Source organism: Oncorhynchus nerka, linkage group LG18 (assembly GCF_034236695.1).
Source record: "Oncorhynchus nerka isolate Pitt River linkage group LG18, Oner_Uvic_2.0, whole genome shotgun sequence".
Classification (NCBI taxonomy): domain Eukaryota; kingdom Metazoa; phylum Chordata; class Actinopteri; order Salmoniformes; family Salmonidae; genus Oncorhynchus; species Oncorhynchus nerka.
The window spans coordinates 61,260,335-61,276,319 of record NC_088413.1 but is presented as its reverse complement, the minus strand read 5'-3'; the positions used below and the strand labels follow the sequence as shown (position 1 = coordinate 61,276,319).

At 43.3% G+C, this 15,985-nt stretch overlaps 1 protein-coding gene across 2 annotated transcripts; it reads left to right on the top strand.

Annotated features, from left to right (window-relative positions):
* Positions 1-875: 875 nt before the first annotated feature.
* spint1a (serine peptidase inhibitor, Kunitz type 1 a) lies at positions 876-15,388 on the top strand. 2 transcript variants are annotated; one of them, XM_029688258.2, is made up of 11 exons: positions 876-983; positions 1,303-1,770; positions 4,096-4,253; positions 4,488-4,629; positions 9,349-9,519; positions 9,602-9,643; positions 11,083-11,211; positions 11,641-11,691; positions 11,842-12,012; positions 14,026-14,085; positions 14,421-15,388. In XM_029688258.2, exons 2-11 carry the CDS (start codon positions 1,362-1,364, stop codon positions 14,606-14,608), a joined length of 1,521 nt encoding a protein of 506 aa, XP_029544118.1. In that variant the 5' UTR covers positions 876-983; positions 1,303-1,361; the 3' UTR covers positions 14,609-15,388. The 2 variants fall into 2 exon arrangements, with proteins under 2 accessions (XP_029544118.1, XP_029544119.1); XM_029688259.2 differs by lacking the exon at positions 11,641-11,691.
* The last annotated feature ends 597 nt before the right edge of the window (positions 15,389-15,985 follow it).

The following is a 15,985-nucleotide window of genomic DNA, read 5'->3' as shown; positions in this document are numbered from 1 at the left end:
CATTGGCAGGTTTTCTTGTCATGGTCCTTAATTTATAAGCATAATTTCTCTACACACAGATATTAGCCTATATCTGGAATAATCAGGAGATATTGTATAAAAAATAAAAAATAAATTGTAGAATATTGGTTCCAAAATAATATCCTATTGGTGAGCCAACTCGTAAATGCAGAGGGTCTTTTACTTATCTATGAGGAATTATTATCACTTTACAAGATCCCTGTAACACCTAAAGATTTTGCAGTAATTTTAGATACCATTCCCTCAGGTGTTGCTTTATTATTCAGGAACATGTCGAGACCTGACCCTCAGAATTGACCTTTGATTACCCCTGTTTACTCATCAGTAGGAACGATATGTATTTCTTTTGGTCCATACAGCAACAATAGAACTACACGTGACCTGTTTCAACATGATGTTGTATCTTATGTCATGCCTTATTGGAATCATTTTTTGATCATATCTGTTGGAAAAAATATTGGATGTTGCCTCCCACATACAGTGGGGCAAAAAAGTCTCAGACACAGTCTGGAACCTGTCTTATTACTCCAAGTGAATGATCTGTCAGCTGGAAACCTCTCTCTCCATATGTCAGTAAGATCAAATTTATCCATAAAAAAAAAATATTTAACCCAAATTCTGATTCGTTGGCCTACCTGGGGGCCATCAATCAGTTGAATTATCTATAGTAATGTTAAAGTCCTCTCCTATAAATAATAACGAATTGGGAAATTTAGATAACCAATGAAATATACATTACTCTACAGATTCAAGCAACTCATTAATCCTATGTTTGGTGAAGTCTTCTTCTACTCCGACACATCTCGAAATGGGAGTGCCAATGTGCTTTGCGCCTCCGGTCACCTCTTTGGGTAGATTTCACTTCCTGTATGTAACAGGTACCCGAAGAGAGAGACACACCTGTGAATTGTAAAGATATTCGGTTGTTTCTTTATAATCGACGACAGATACAGAATTTACAGGTGACACGTGTTAATTTCTAGTGCTGTTTTGAACAAATATGAATCTATAAAGTTACAGAAGAGTTGGATCTTGATTATTTATTTGTATGTTTGACGTAATTCTTACCTTTGAAATCAGAGGAACAGAGATATACAAATGTCCTGAACGTTTCTATACAATTGATTGGTGTGTGTGTATAGTATAAAGATAGACTGCATGGTGTTTTGTATGTTATTTAGATCATGTTACGACTATTTATTTGAATGATAATGTACATTTAGTTAATGCATTCCATTATATGTTATTTGAAGTTGACTATATATATCGCTCTATTTTCAGGTCATCTGTTGGATTATCCTATATTTGTGGGAAATAGTTTTCGTGGACTGTTTTGTAGAATGACTACTCTCCCAATTGGATTGTTATTGGGCGCTTTGGTGTGCTTTATCGTTTTCCTGGTGCGCGCGGAGGCCCAGCCATTCGGGGAACAGTGTTTGGACAGTTTCGAAAAGGGCAGAGAAGATTTCGTTCTCGACACGGATGACTCGGTGAAATACGGTGCGACTTTCATCATTAAACCGAAGGTTGAGAGCACCAATGACTGTATACGCTCGTGCTGCAAAGATCCCAAGTGTAATGTCGCTTTCATGGAGAATGGGTCCGGTGAGGGCATGATCAAGTCATGCTTTCTCTTTGACTGTCTATACAAGCAGCAGTACGTCTGCCGATTTGTCAGGAAGAAGGGATTCCTGAACTACATCAGAGACGTGGTGTATGAAAGTGATCTGGCCACAAAAAACCTCCCAGGTAAAACAGGCAGACTGGTCTCAGACTGCCCACTATGTACCCTTAAAGAGCTTACCATTACATTTAGGTCCAAGGACCGTACATGCTCTTTTCAGAGGTAGACTGGCTATGGCAACCAAAACAGCCAAATACTCCATATAAACGTGAATCTATTCTCAAATGCATAATATGGTTCAAGGAACCTAAAGCTTTACTTCATATCACATCATCATTTCACAAATGCTACATATACATTTACTGCACTGTTTAAACTGTCTTTATCCCAGTTGCAGCCTGTGACAACACGTTTCTGCCTGCCTTCAGGTACACACACAGGTGTTCGCGTGCTAAATTAGCACAGGTGGTCCCTCTGTCTTCTGTTAATATACAAAGAAACATGGAAATATGGTGGTGTGGGTACACTAACCCTAAAAAGGTGTTTAGGAATTTAACCTTTTAGTTCTTTGAAAAGTATTTCTTGCTGGTATGAAAGACCCTTTCCTAATACTTCCAAAAGCACCAGGGCTCTAAAGAAAACTCCCCCTGGTCAGAAGATGCACTACATGGCCAAAAGTATGTGGATTCTGCTATTTAAGCCACACCCGTTGCTGACCGGTGTATAAAATCGATCACACAGCCATTAAATCTCCATAGACAAACATTTGAACATTGGCAGTAGAATGGCCCATACTGAAGAGCTCAGTGACTTTCAACGTGGCACCGTCATAGGATGCCACCTTTCCAACAAGTCAGTTCTTCAATTTTTTGCCCTGCTAGAGCTGCCCCGGTCATCTGTAAGTGTTGTTATTGTGAAGTGGAAACATCTAGGAGCAACAACGGCTTAGCCGCAAAGTGTTAGGCCACACAAGCTCACAGAACAGGACTGCCGAGTGCTGTAGTGTGTAAAAATCGTCTTTCCTCGGTTGCAACACTCACTACTGAGTTCCAAACTGCCTCTTTAAGCAACATCAGCACAATAACTGTTCGTCAAGGAGCTTAATGAAATGGGTTCCCATGGCCGAACAGCCGCACACAAGCCTAAGATCACAATGCCAAGCATCTGCTAGAGTTTTGTAAAGCTCTCCGCCATTGGACTCTGGAGCAGTGGAAACACGTTCTCTGGAGTGATGAATCACGCTTCACGCGATGGGTTTGGCGGATGCCAGGAGAACGCTACCTGCCCGACTGCATAGTGCCAACTGTAAATTTTGGAGGAGGAAGAATAATGGTCTGGGGCTGTTTTTCATGGTTCGGGCTAGGCCCCTTACTTTCAGTGAAGGGAAATCTTAATGCTATAGCATTCAAGGACATTCTAGACGATTCTGTGCTTCTGACTTTGTGGCAACAGTTTCCTTTCCTTTTTCAGCATGACAATGCTCCCGCGCACAAAGTGAAGTCAAAACAGAAATAGTTTTTTGGGATTGATGTGGAAGAATTTGACTGACCTGCACATAGCCCTGACCTCAACCCTATCGAACACCTTTGGGATGAATTGGAACTGGGATACTCAAATTAGTATATGTTATATTTGGTATTGTCTTTGCAATTTGTAACATGTCATACAAATTGTAATTCGTAAAACATACGAAATGGATAATGGACATCCACAAATGAATACATACCATACGGAGTGTCCCGGATTTACATTTACTATGTTATGTCTACCCCAGAGTCCAGGTTGAAATGGGAGACCCAGGTATCACTCTCACACATCACAACATAGACACTCATCAAATTAACTAATTAAGTCTCCAATGAACTTCATGTCTCCATTGAACTGCTTACTAAAGGAACATGAACACACATACCATTTAGCTATATTATTATGAGCAGAGAAAGCAACGCACTACACTTGGACTGTCTGTGGTTTGAATCACAACAGACAGGCCCTTTATCTCCAGAGGAGGTGAAACCACCTGCTTAGAGAAGAGCATTACCCACACACACGCCATGGCTCAATATAGGGCTTATTCTATGGCTCATTATAAGGCCCCTTGTCACAGTCTGAGGTTTCAGTTTTCACCTCATTGCTGCTGAGAAAGCGTCTTACAGGGGAGGTTGGTATTGTGCCGTGAGTCAAGTAATGGATTGCAGACTTGAGTGAATAATGTATGTCAACAGGATGTAGTTAGCAACTGGGCATGAGCACCACCAAACAAATTGATTTCCTGAACCTTATGTTGTGTGTTGACACTCAAAACCCTTCAAAAAAAATTAAACCTATTCAAATTTCAACCAGCCAAATGATCTGTGTATCTTTAACCTAACGGGATATCTTAAAGCTGCATGTATTTTCAGTATGAATATGTTGTATTGAACGTGATGAAGGTTGTATTCAACTTCCAGGTGAAGTGGACAATCCTCCAGAGGCCAATGGAGGTCCGGACAGAGTGGTGCAGCCCCAGGAAAGCTTAACTCTGAATGGCAACGAGAGCAAGGACGACCACGATATTGTCACGTACCAGTGGCACCTAGTGTCAGGGAACACCTCTGCTGTCATTGAGGTGGGCGATGATGACTGGGTCATCAGGGAGCACTGGTCAGGCTTTATTGGGATGTTTGGGGCATTTACCTGATCAGAGTTAATGGTGATTGCTCTTTCACTGTGTAAAAAATACATGAGAAGAACAGGTCACCCTGGGAACACCAGAGGATGAGGATCACAATTAAAGCTTCTCTATTTTCAATGTTCTGCCACACAAGAAAACATTGATATATTTTCTTTCCTTGTCTCCTAGAAAACGACATTTAAAGACCAGGTGATCGTGTCCAACCTGGCGTCTGGAGTGTACAAGTTCCAACTGACTGTCACAGACTCCAGTGGGCAGTCCGACCAAACCCAGATCACTGTCCTTGTGCTTACCCCTGAGCAGTCTGAGAGTGAGTACACTAAAGTATATGTGAAACACCTGCAAAGCACACCTAGCTACACAGTTTTAACACTATTGTTTTGAGGGTGAAGGGACATGCTGTATTTATTGAATTTCAATGCACTTATATACAGTTCGTTGCCTGTGTATGAAATCAATCTAAAGTGTCAATGATCTTTGAAGTGGTCTACATCCGAGTGATCTGTCATGTTTGGAGTAGGGACAATGTGGAAATACTATGAGAAACTTTGACATTGAGGTGAGAAGGACTGATGCCCTTCTGACCATATTGGTCACTGAACGCATAATGCAAGTGAATGCGATGTTAGGAATATAAATCACTTAAATGTTTTCCTTCTAAACTGAGGGAACTGTCTCTGCAGTTGGAATTTTTATGTGAAAAAGAAATACCCGATTACAAGTATACACTGAGTGTGCAAAACATCAGGAACTCTTTCAATGACATAGACTGACCAGGTGAATCCAGGTGAACGCTTGATCCCTTATTGATATCACTTGTTAAATCCACTTCAATCAGTGTACTGTAGATGAAGGGGAGGAGACCGGTTAAAGAAGGAGTTTTAAGCCTTGAGTCAATTGAGACGTGGATTGTGTGTGTGTGCCATTGAGTGTGAATGGGCAAGACAAAATATTTAAGTGCATTTGAACAGGGTATGGTAGTAGGTGCCAGGCGCACCAGTTTGAGTGTGTCAATAATTGCAACGCTACTGCGTTTTTCACTCCTGGGTTGTTCACTCACAACAGTTTCCTGTGTATATCAAGAATGGTCCAACACCCAAAAGACATCCAGCCAACTTTACACAACTGTGGGATGCATTGGAGTCAACAACCTTGTGGAATACTTTGGACACCTTGTATAGTCCATGCACCAACGAATTGAGGCTGCTCTGGGGGCAATAGGGGGTGCAACTCAATATTAGGAAGATGTTCCTAATGTTTTCTGCACTCAGTGTATTTGGCATGTTAAGTTCATTACTCATTTTATGACTTTCAAATGCTTGCTGATGACTCTTATCGGTTGTACTGGTTTAAGTTGATTATGATATCAAGTCTTGTTGTAATCAACTCATCTACTTTTCATGCCAGGTGACATGGCATGAGAATACTGTCAAAAAGACCTGTCCAGGCAAGCTCCTCTGATTCCCGTAGAATGAAATCAACATTTCCAGATTTCAGAAAGCACATTCATAAGTAGATTTGTCTCAGCTTGTACATCTATATGTGGGCTCAATCGCCAGAGACAACAGCTTAGTATTCTTCTTTTCCTAGTAGCTGTTTACTCCATGGCTGTGAGTGACTGAAAAGCCCATATGTCCTCCAAGAATGACCGTTTTGGCTCATAACAGGATGACAACTCATTATCACACTTGGTAGATACTTGGTTGATCAACAGTGCTGCCTGGCTGTTCATTATAGGGTAACAGGGAATACTTAGGAATCAGACAATTGGAAGGGTTTTCTCTGCCATGCCCAGTTACATGAATGTGTATGGAATGGATAGACACTTTTCCTGGGCTATCAGCAGACACAGGAAGTCAGGAAAGCTGTGGGGATTTCCCTCCCTCACACTCTGCTCCCTCTCCTTCCTACCCTGCCCTCCCCCTTAACCTGTCTGTCTGGTTTCAGCTTGGGTTTCACAAACTCACGCAAACTCCTTTAATGTCATGGCACTCTAAATACAGACTCTTGATACTCAAACACTTTGAAGTTATTTCTGAGTCAGTTATACAATTTGGAGCATGTTGGTCCAGTCTTAACAGACTGAGCAGAGACTATTAACCATTCATTGATCCAGTTACCCATTAACTAGTCTCTACTGAATGGTGTTAGGAATGTTCCTCTGTGGAAAGGCCAATGCATAGTGACCCCTGATCTGAGTCACACAACACGTACAGCTAAATGGCTGCATGCGTTAATGCTGTATGAATTACAATGAACATGCTAGTAGAATCACAATTAAAGATACCCTGACAACATGAACCCCCTCTCAGCAAAATATATGTACTGTGAATGGCTATTAGCGTTTTACATTGACTGTGGTACACACATGGTTCTGTACCTAATGTTATTCTTAATGTCTCAATGAACCCAGTCATGTTGTAATGACGGAATGGCTGGGTAATGTAATGCAGGGTAGTCCCGATGCATCCACTAGCTTGTCGTGAGGCGCACAGCTTTGCGTTGCACAAGTGAAACCACTTCCTCTGACAGTTATGTCTGCTTTCTTTGGATTTACCACATGTCTGTTCACAAGCCAGACCATCCACATGTATTTTCAGTGGATGAAGTAGGCCTGGTTTTAGGGAAAGTTACTTTGCTTTTTTATATTTGACACATCAGGTCCAATCAAAAATACAATTTTATTTGTGACATGCTTTGTAATCAACAGGTGTAGAGTCACGGTGAAATGCTTACTTACGGGTCCTTTTCCAACAATGCAGAATTAAAGATAAAATAAATAAAATATTGACTGGCTCTCTAATATTTTACACAATCTTTTATTTTTTTATTTGAAGGTATGTTTAACTTCTATGTTATGAGTTATGTTTATAATAAAATGTAAAAAATAATTAAGGTAATGAGCTGTTTGACGCAATGATTATGTAAGCAGTTTATAAGCAATGTTTTTCCCAAAAAAGTGTTACACATCATTCTGTCTGGGCTTCCACCACTGAACCACAACATAAAATTACATTCACATGACATGTGTGTATTGTTTTATTACATAATGTTATATCTAATCGCCAGTTATATCTGTCTCTGCTGCTAAAGCCACTTTCTACCACTCTAAATTCCAAGCATCTGCCTCTAACCCTAGGAAGCTCTTTGCCACCTTCTCCTCCCTCCTGAATCCTCCTCCCCCCTCCTCCCTCTCTGCAGATGACTTCATCAACCATTTTGAAAAGAAGGTCGACGACATCCGATCCTCGAAGTCAAACGACACCGCTGGTTCTGCTCACACTGCCCTACCCTGTGCTCTGACCTCTTTCTCCCTCTCTCTCCAGATGAAATCTCGCGTCTTGTGACGGCCGGCCGCCCAACAACCTGCCCGCTTGACCCTATTCCCTCCTCTCTTCTCCAGACCATTTCCGGAGACCTTCTCCCTTACCTCACCTCGCTCATCAACTCATCCCTGACCGCTGGCTACGTCCCTTCTGTCTTCAAGAGAGCGAGAGTTGCACCCCTTCTGAAAAAACCTACACTCGATCCCTCCGATGTCAACAACTACAGACCAGTATCCCTTCTTTCTTTTCTCTCCAAAACTCTTGAACGCCGTCCTTGGCCAGCTCTCCCGCTATCTCTCTCAGAATGACCTTCTTGATCCAAATCAGTCAGGTTTCAAGACTAGTCATTCAACTGAGACTGCTCTTCTCTGTATCACGGAGGCCCTCCGCACTGCTAAAGCTAACTCTCTCTCCTCTGCTCTCATCCTTCTAGACCTATCGGCTGCCTTCAATACTGTGAACCATCAGATCCTCCTCTCCACCCTCTCCGAGTTGGGCATCTCAGGACCTGACAGGTCGCTCCTACCAGGTGGCGTGGCGAGAATCTGTCTCCTCACCACGCGCTCTCACCACTGGCGTCCCCAGGGCTCTGTTCTAGGCCCTCTCCTATTTTCGCTATACACCAAGTCACTTGGCTCTGTCATAACCTCACATGGTCTTTCCTATCATTGCTATGCAGAACACACAATTAATCTTCTCCTTTCCCCCTTCTGATGACCAGGTGGCGAAACGCATCTCTGCATGTCTGGCAGACATATCAGTGTGGATGACGGATCACCACCTCAAGCTGAACCTCGGCAAGACGGAGCTGCTCTTCCTCCCGGGGAAGGACTGCCCATTCCATGATCTCGCCATCACGGTTGACAACTCCATTGTGTCCTCCTCCCAGAGCGCTAAGAACCTTGGCGTGATCCTGGACAACACCCTGTCGTTCTCAACTAACATCAAGGCGGTGGCCCGTTCTTGTAGGTTCATGCTCTACAACATCCGCAGAGTACGACCCTGCCTCACACAGGAAGCAGCGCAGGTCCTAATCCAGGCACTTGTCATCTCCCGTCTGGATTACTGCAACTCGCTGTTGGCTGGGCTCCCTGCCTGTGCCATTAAACCCCTACAACTCATCCAGAACGCCGCAGCCCGTCTGGTGTTCAACCTTCCCAAGTTCTCTCACGTCACCCCGCTCCTCCGCTCTCTCCACTGGCTTCCAGTTGAAGCTCGCATCCGCTACAAGACCATGGTGCTTGCCTACGGAGCTGTGAGGGGAACGGCACCTCAGTACCTCCAGGCTCTGATCAGGCCCTACACCCAAACAAGGGCACTGCGTTTATCCACCTCTGGCCTGCTCGCCTCCCTACCACTGAGGAAGTACAGTTCCCGCACAGCCCAGTCAAAACTGTTCGCTGCTCTGGCCCCCCAATGGTGGAACAAACTCCCTCACGATGCCAGGGCAGCGGAGTCAATCACCACCTTCCGGAGACACCTGAAACCCCACCTCTTTCAGGAATACCTAGGATAGGATAAAGTAATCCTTCTCACCCCCCTTAAAAGATTTAGATGCACTATTGTAAAGTGGCTGTTCCACTGGATGTCTTAAGGTGAACGCACCAATTTGTAAGTCGCTCTGGATAAGAGCGTCTGCTAAATGACTTAAATGTAAATGTAAATGATATCTAATAGCCACTCTCTGATGCTTCATCCTTCAGATCACTGCATGGTCCCCAAGAAGGTGGGTCCCTGTCGCGGATCCTTCCCCCGCTGGCACTACAATGCTGCCTCAGAGAGGTGTGAGGAGTTTCTGTTTGGGGGCTGCAGAGAGAACCTTAACAACTACCTCTCCCTCCAGGAGTGTGCCAACGCCTGTGATGGTGTGTCAGGTACTATACAGATCCCTCTTGTTTTTCTGAGAACAGTTTTTGGAGAAGATTGGTTGGTTGATTGGTGTTTCCTTTCTTGTAGTTATTCACAGAGGTAGAACTGGACCACTTCCAGCCCCTAGAGGTAAGACTGACTTACATTTATCGTCCTCAGGTGTATGACTATAGAAAGTAGCTGTATTTGTAGGCTCCAGCGTTTTGGCTATGCCTCCCCCAGTCATTGACATACGGCAAATATATGTATATTTGAACTATCTGTTGACTGATGCATATCTATTGAGACTTATCAGTTACCTGTATTACTTCTGTATCCCATAAGGTGAATCTAAAAGTCACTTTTACCTCACCTCTTCTGCTCACCTCTGTGTTGTTGTGTTAGGTCTCCTGTTCACCTGCGTATTATGTTTAGAGGTGTGATAGGTCCCCAGTTCACCTGAGTATTATGTTTAGATGTGTGATAGGTCTCCTGTTCACCTGTGTATTATGTTTAGAGGTGTGATAGGTCCACAGTTCACCTGCGTATTATGTTTAGAGGTGTGATAGGTCCCCAGTTCACCTGAGTATTATGTTTAGAGGTGTGATAGGTCCCCAGTTCACCTGAGTATTATGTTTAGAGGTGTGATAGGTCCCCAGTTCACCTGAGTATTATGTTTAGAGGTGTGATAGGTCCCCAGTTCACCTGTGTATTATGTTTAGAGGTGTGATAGGTCCCCAGTTCACCTGTGTATTATGTTTAGAGGTGTGATAGGTCCCCAGTTCACCTGAGTATTATGTTTAGAGGTGTGATAGGTCCCCAGTTCACCTGAGTATTATGTTTAGAGGTGTGATAGGTCCCCAGTTCACCTGCGTATTATGTTTAGAGGTGTGTGAGGTCCCCAGTTCACCTACGTATTATGTTTAGAGGTGTGAGAGGTCCCCTGTTCACCTACGTATTATGTTTAGAGGTGTGAGAGGTCCCCAGTTCACCTGTGTATTATGTTTAGAGGTGTGATAGGTCCCCAGTTCACCTGAGTATTATGTTTAGAGGTGTGATAGGTCTCCTGTTCACCTGTGTATTATGTTTAGAGGTGTGAGAGGTCCCCAGTTCACCTGTGTATTATGTTTAGAGGTGTGATAGGTCCCCTGTTCACCTGAGTATTATGTTTAGAGGTGTGATAGGTCCCCAGTTCACCTGAGTATTATGTTTAGAGGTGTGATAGGTCCCCAGTTCACCTGAGTATTATGTTTAGAGGTGTGATAGGTCCCCAGTTCACCTGTGTATTATGTTTAGAGGTGTGAGAGGTCCCCAGTTCACCTGCGTATTATGTTTAGAGGTGTGATAGGTCCCCAGTTCACCTGTGTATTATGTTTAGAGGTGTGATCGGTCCCCAGTTCACCTGAGTATTATGTTTAGAGGTGTGATAGGTCCCCAGTTCACCTGAGTATTATGTTTAGAGGTGTGATAGGTCCCCAGTTCACCTGAGTATTATGTTTAGAGGTGTGATAGGTCCCCAGTTCACCTGTGTATTATGTTTAGAGGTGTGTGAGGTCCCCAGTTCACCTGTGTGTGTTGTTGTGTTTTAGAGGTGTGTGGAGTACCCTGTGGGTCAGGCCAGTTCTCCTGCACCAACGGCTGCTGCCTTGACCGAGGCCTGGAGTGTGACAAGGAGCAGCAGTGCAGCGACGGCTCAGATGAGGAGAACTGTGAGGACTGTAAGTACAGGCTATGCAAACCAACCCTAATTTACATACAACACTGCATTGGCCTTACCTTACCACTGACCTTACATTACAAGTGCAGTCATGAAGTGAAACTATAGGGGTGCTCAGTTGTTGTCATGTGATGTTGCTTTCGGGATACTTTGGTATTTTGGCAATGAAGCCCTTGATCTACTTCCCCAGAGTCCGATGAACTTGTGGATACCATTCTCTGCGAACAGTTTGACGGAAGTTGCTAACTAGCGTTAACGCTAACGTTAGTTAGAATTGGCTTGCAAAACTACCTCTAACATCCTTCATACTGGATGCAGAGATATAAAAATGGTATCAATGAATTAATCTGACGCTGTGGAAGTAGATAAATGTCTTTATTGCCAAAAACCAGAAGTAACCCTTTAACTCTTGTTTTCTTCCTTTCATCAGTGAATAATAACTTCCAGATTCTACTGCAAATTCCTGTGGATGAACAGAAAGGTTGAGTTTTACTGTTTTGAGACATGTTCACAATAACAGGATCAATCTCGGATTTTGTTGTTGAGTTAACTGATCACATATGGTGCCTACCCCTACTCTGGCTCTCCTTACGAACGCTGATCTCTCACACACATGTTCTTTCAACCACAGTTCGCTGCACGGAGCACCCCAAAACAGGAAACTGTCGGGAGAGTTTTACCAAGTGGTACTACAACCCTGTCTACCAGAAGTGCTTCCGTTTCAACTATGGCGGCTGCTACGGGAATGAGAACAGATTTGACACTGAGGATGCTTGTATGAGTACCTGTAAACTGGTAACAGGTAGGTTTTCAACTGATTCTACACTTTCAACTGATTTTCAAAATTGTTGCACTGTTATTAGGGATAAACCGATATGGAATTTTGAGCCGATACCGATATCCAATATTTTCCTTGCCAAAAAAAACGATACTGTGCGGCCTTTTAGGCATTCTAGTACAGTTAAATAGTTGAAACACACACACACACACACTGACCACGTACAGTATGTCCCCATTACCAGTAAAACATAATCAAAACCAATTTCTTTCACTTACTTGCTGTGCTGTTTCGTTGATCATTTGTTCAGTCGTTTCATTCTCAACCAAGATTTCATTATACATGTCAAGCAATGAAGTTTCAGCTCTGTCTGTTCGTGGCCTCTCTTCCTCTGTGCGCACTGTCACTGTGTCCATGTTCATCTTGTCCAGCTGTCTAGCATTTCACGGAAACCCTGTTTCTTGTCTGCATCGAAGTAGCGGTCCTTGTACCTAGCATGGTGGTGACACAGTAACGAGGCTCAGAGTGAATGCCACCGAATCACTTGTTCACAGCCTCTAGTAGAGTACTTTTGTCAGTTTTAACCCCACGGTCTGTGTCGGCAGCTTTGTTGAGCAGGCGTTTCAATGCCATGACAGAGGGTATCACGTCTGCTGCAGACGCAGTTTTTGATCTTATTTCTCAAGTCGGTTGTTCCAATGGAGCTAGCAGTGTATTCATGTTCTCAATGAGAGTCCACTGGTTTGTACTGATTGTAGCAGGTAACTCCTAGTCGGCTGCATACACGCCAAGCACTCGTTTTTGTTCAAGCAGGCTCTCCATGTAAAAAGTGCTGTTCCATCTGGTGGAAACGTTTTGCTTACGCCTTTTCGTTTTCACTCCAAGCTGCCCCTGTATTGCTTGCTGGCGGCTGTATGCGAGCTGTGAGTGTTTAAAATGACCCACTATCTTCCTACCTGTTGCCACTGTGTCAAATATGCTGCATTGGGCCAAAACACCTTCGTTCACAGCCAGTTGGCAACTCCGCATTCTTCCAAAGCCTTTGTCATGTTACGTGCATTATCACGTAGCACAGCGTGTACTTTGTTCTTGGGTATTTCAAACATGTTCTCAAATGCCATTGAAATAGCAGCAGCAGTATGAGAACCAGCACCTTCTTGAGCATGCAATACGGCTTTTCTCAGTACAAAATCCTCGTTGACCTACTGTGCTGTCAGACTCAGCAGGCTCATGGGGCTGACGTCGCTGGTCCAAATGTCAATCGTGAAGCTAATAGCAGCCTATAGCAAGTAGCTCATGGATGTGCTTTTCAACAATACTGTGTAACACCGGTAGGGCAACATCTGTAGAATGGCGCCTACTTGCTAGTGTGTACCGGAGCTCGAGGTGCTCGACCAGTCGGCGAAAGCCAACATCCACCACAGAGATCGGTTTATTGTCATGGGCAATGAATTCCATTATCTTGGCGTTAATGGATTTCGCCTTTGAGTTGTCTCGCAGAAATTTTCTTACTCATTCAAATGAGTGATCGACTTGAACTTGTTTTCGTTGTTGGAAAAGTGTGCTTCGTTTTTTTCTGCTTTTGTTCTAAATAGTCGCTGAATGTCTGGGGGTGATGCACTTTCTCCCCTCAGAAAATAATAGCATCACAAACGTTGCATTTGGCCTTTTTTGTCATCTTCCTTTGAAACTTTAAAATACATCCACACAGCAGACATTGTGGGCTAGGTTAGGAATGCGTCATTACGTCATCTACCTACGTTATACAGGTATGCATGTGAGCTTTGACATCGGTTTTGCATATCGGCAAACTATACATAGAGCCGATGTTGGCATTTTTAGCTAATATTGTCTGATTCCGATATGCTTACTGATATATTGTGCATCCCTAACTGTTATATTACCCTTTGAGATCATAATAATGAAATGTTTCAGAGATAGGAACATACTCTATGTCAGCACCACTACATTGTGTGTATCAACAATACTGTAGCTGTGTAACAACTGACTTGTCTCTTTTCCTTACCATGTGTTCAGAAAAGGACATCTTTGAAATAACGAACCGATATGAATACCAGGACACTGACGGCCATGTAGGTAATTAGCTCTTCTTTATTCTGCAAGATGGAGCCTTTGGCCCGTCAGGACTCCATGGAAAAGACACCCTGACAATAATCCTTTTTAAAACCAATTATTGCACCCCGTCAAGTTTAAGGGCCTTGGGGGTTAAAGCTGGTCACAAAGATCTTGTGATGTGTTTTTCCCTGCACATTCTCCTCACTTTACTCAAACACTGTGATTGTCGGTCTGTCCAGTTTTTGCTTCCCCACACATGCAGGATCCTTTCATATAGTTATTGACTTACTGGTGTGTGTGTGTCTCTCTGTGTGTGTCTCTCTGTGTGTGTCTCTCTCATGCCCATCCTCTCTCAGGAATCATAGTGATAGCTGCACTGCTTGGCCTGGCCATCATAATACTGCTGGTAGTTCTGTGTTACTGCTTCATGAAGGGCAAGAAGGAGCAGACTCAGCGCCAGCGGGTACCCGTCAACGGCTCCCAGGTCTACACCAGGGAGGACACGGAGCGCCTGGTCTACAACACCACCACCAAGCCCATCTGACCCCTAACCTCTGCCCCCAGAAGCTGCCTAGGTGCAAGCTATCATCATTGCATGAATTCAGATCAATATTTGATTTTATGTGAACCTTTTATGTGAAACCCTTTTTGTGTACCAGTATGTTTTATTTTCCCCAAATATAGTCCTGTTTGTTTGATAAGACCTTTACCTTGTTGTTGTAATATAGGCCTAAGAATGTTTATTAGAGTTTGACTTCACTCAGGAAAACAAAAGTGGCAGCAATTATCAAAACTACACTTGCCTTTTTGTCTTCCTTGCAGTAACCTGTCAGAATTTAGATTGTTGGTCAGCAATCCTGCACTCAGGGTATAACGGTCCTACAATTAAATCCACAAATCTGACTTCATGTAAACTGTTGGAATAGTGTGGGAGATGAAAACATTCCAATATTGCTAACTAACTATTGATTTGTTATTCTTCTTATTGTGTTTTATCATATTTCAGGCATTTAAAAAAGATATGTGTTGCTGGAAATATATTGTACATTATTGACACCCTTTGTCTTAACTGGTAGAAGTTAGGGCAAGTTATTTTACTTTTATAGTTTATTTTGTGATTATTAAAACTGATATTTCAGAAGGAAACGGAAGAGGGGAGAACAGTGAGTTTGTGCCTCATCATGGTGGTCACATGTTATAGGAAAATATACTCTTTATATATTCAACTTGTTTCATTAACACTTTTGTATGTAGTTCTCTCTTTTACCATTAGTGCTCAAATCCTAAATAAAATGCTGTTCCCAGAATCAAATCACGAATATAACAGGTGTAGACCTTACAGTGAAATGCTTACTTACAAGCCCTTAACCAACAATGCAGTTTTAAGAAAATACCAGTAATAACAAATCATGAAAGAGCAGCAGTAAATAACAATAGCGGGGCTATATACAGGGGTACTGGTACAGAGTCAATGTTAATGTGCAGGGGCACTGGTGTCAAGGTAATTGAGGTAATGATGTACATGTAGGTAGAGTTATTAAAGTGGCTATGTATAGATGACAGAGAGTAGCAGCAGTGCAAATAGTCTGGGTAGCCATTTGATTAGCTGTTCAGGAGTCTTATGGCTTGAGGGTAGAACTGTTTAGACATGCCTCTTGGACCTAGACTTGGTGCTCCGGTACCGCTTGCCATGCGGTAGCAGAGAGAAAAGTCTGACTACGGTGGCTGGAGTCCTTGACAATTTTTAGGGCCTTCCTCTGACACCGCCTGGTATAGAGGTCCTGGATGGCAGGAAGGTTGGCCCCGGTGATGTACTGGGCCGTACGCACTACCCTCTGTCGGTTAGGGGCTCATAAGTAAGCATTTCACTGTAAGGTCTACACCAGTTGTATTCGGCGCATGTGACTAATACAATTTGATT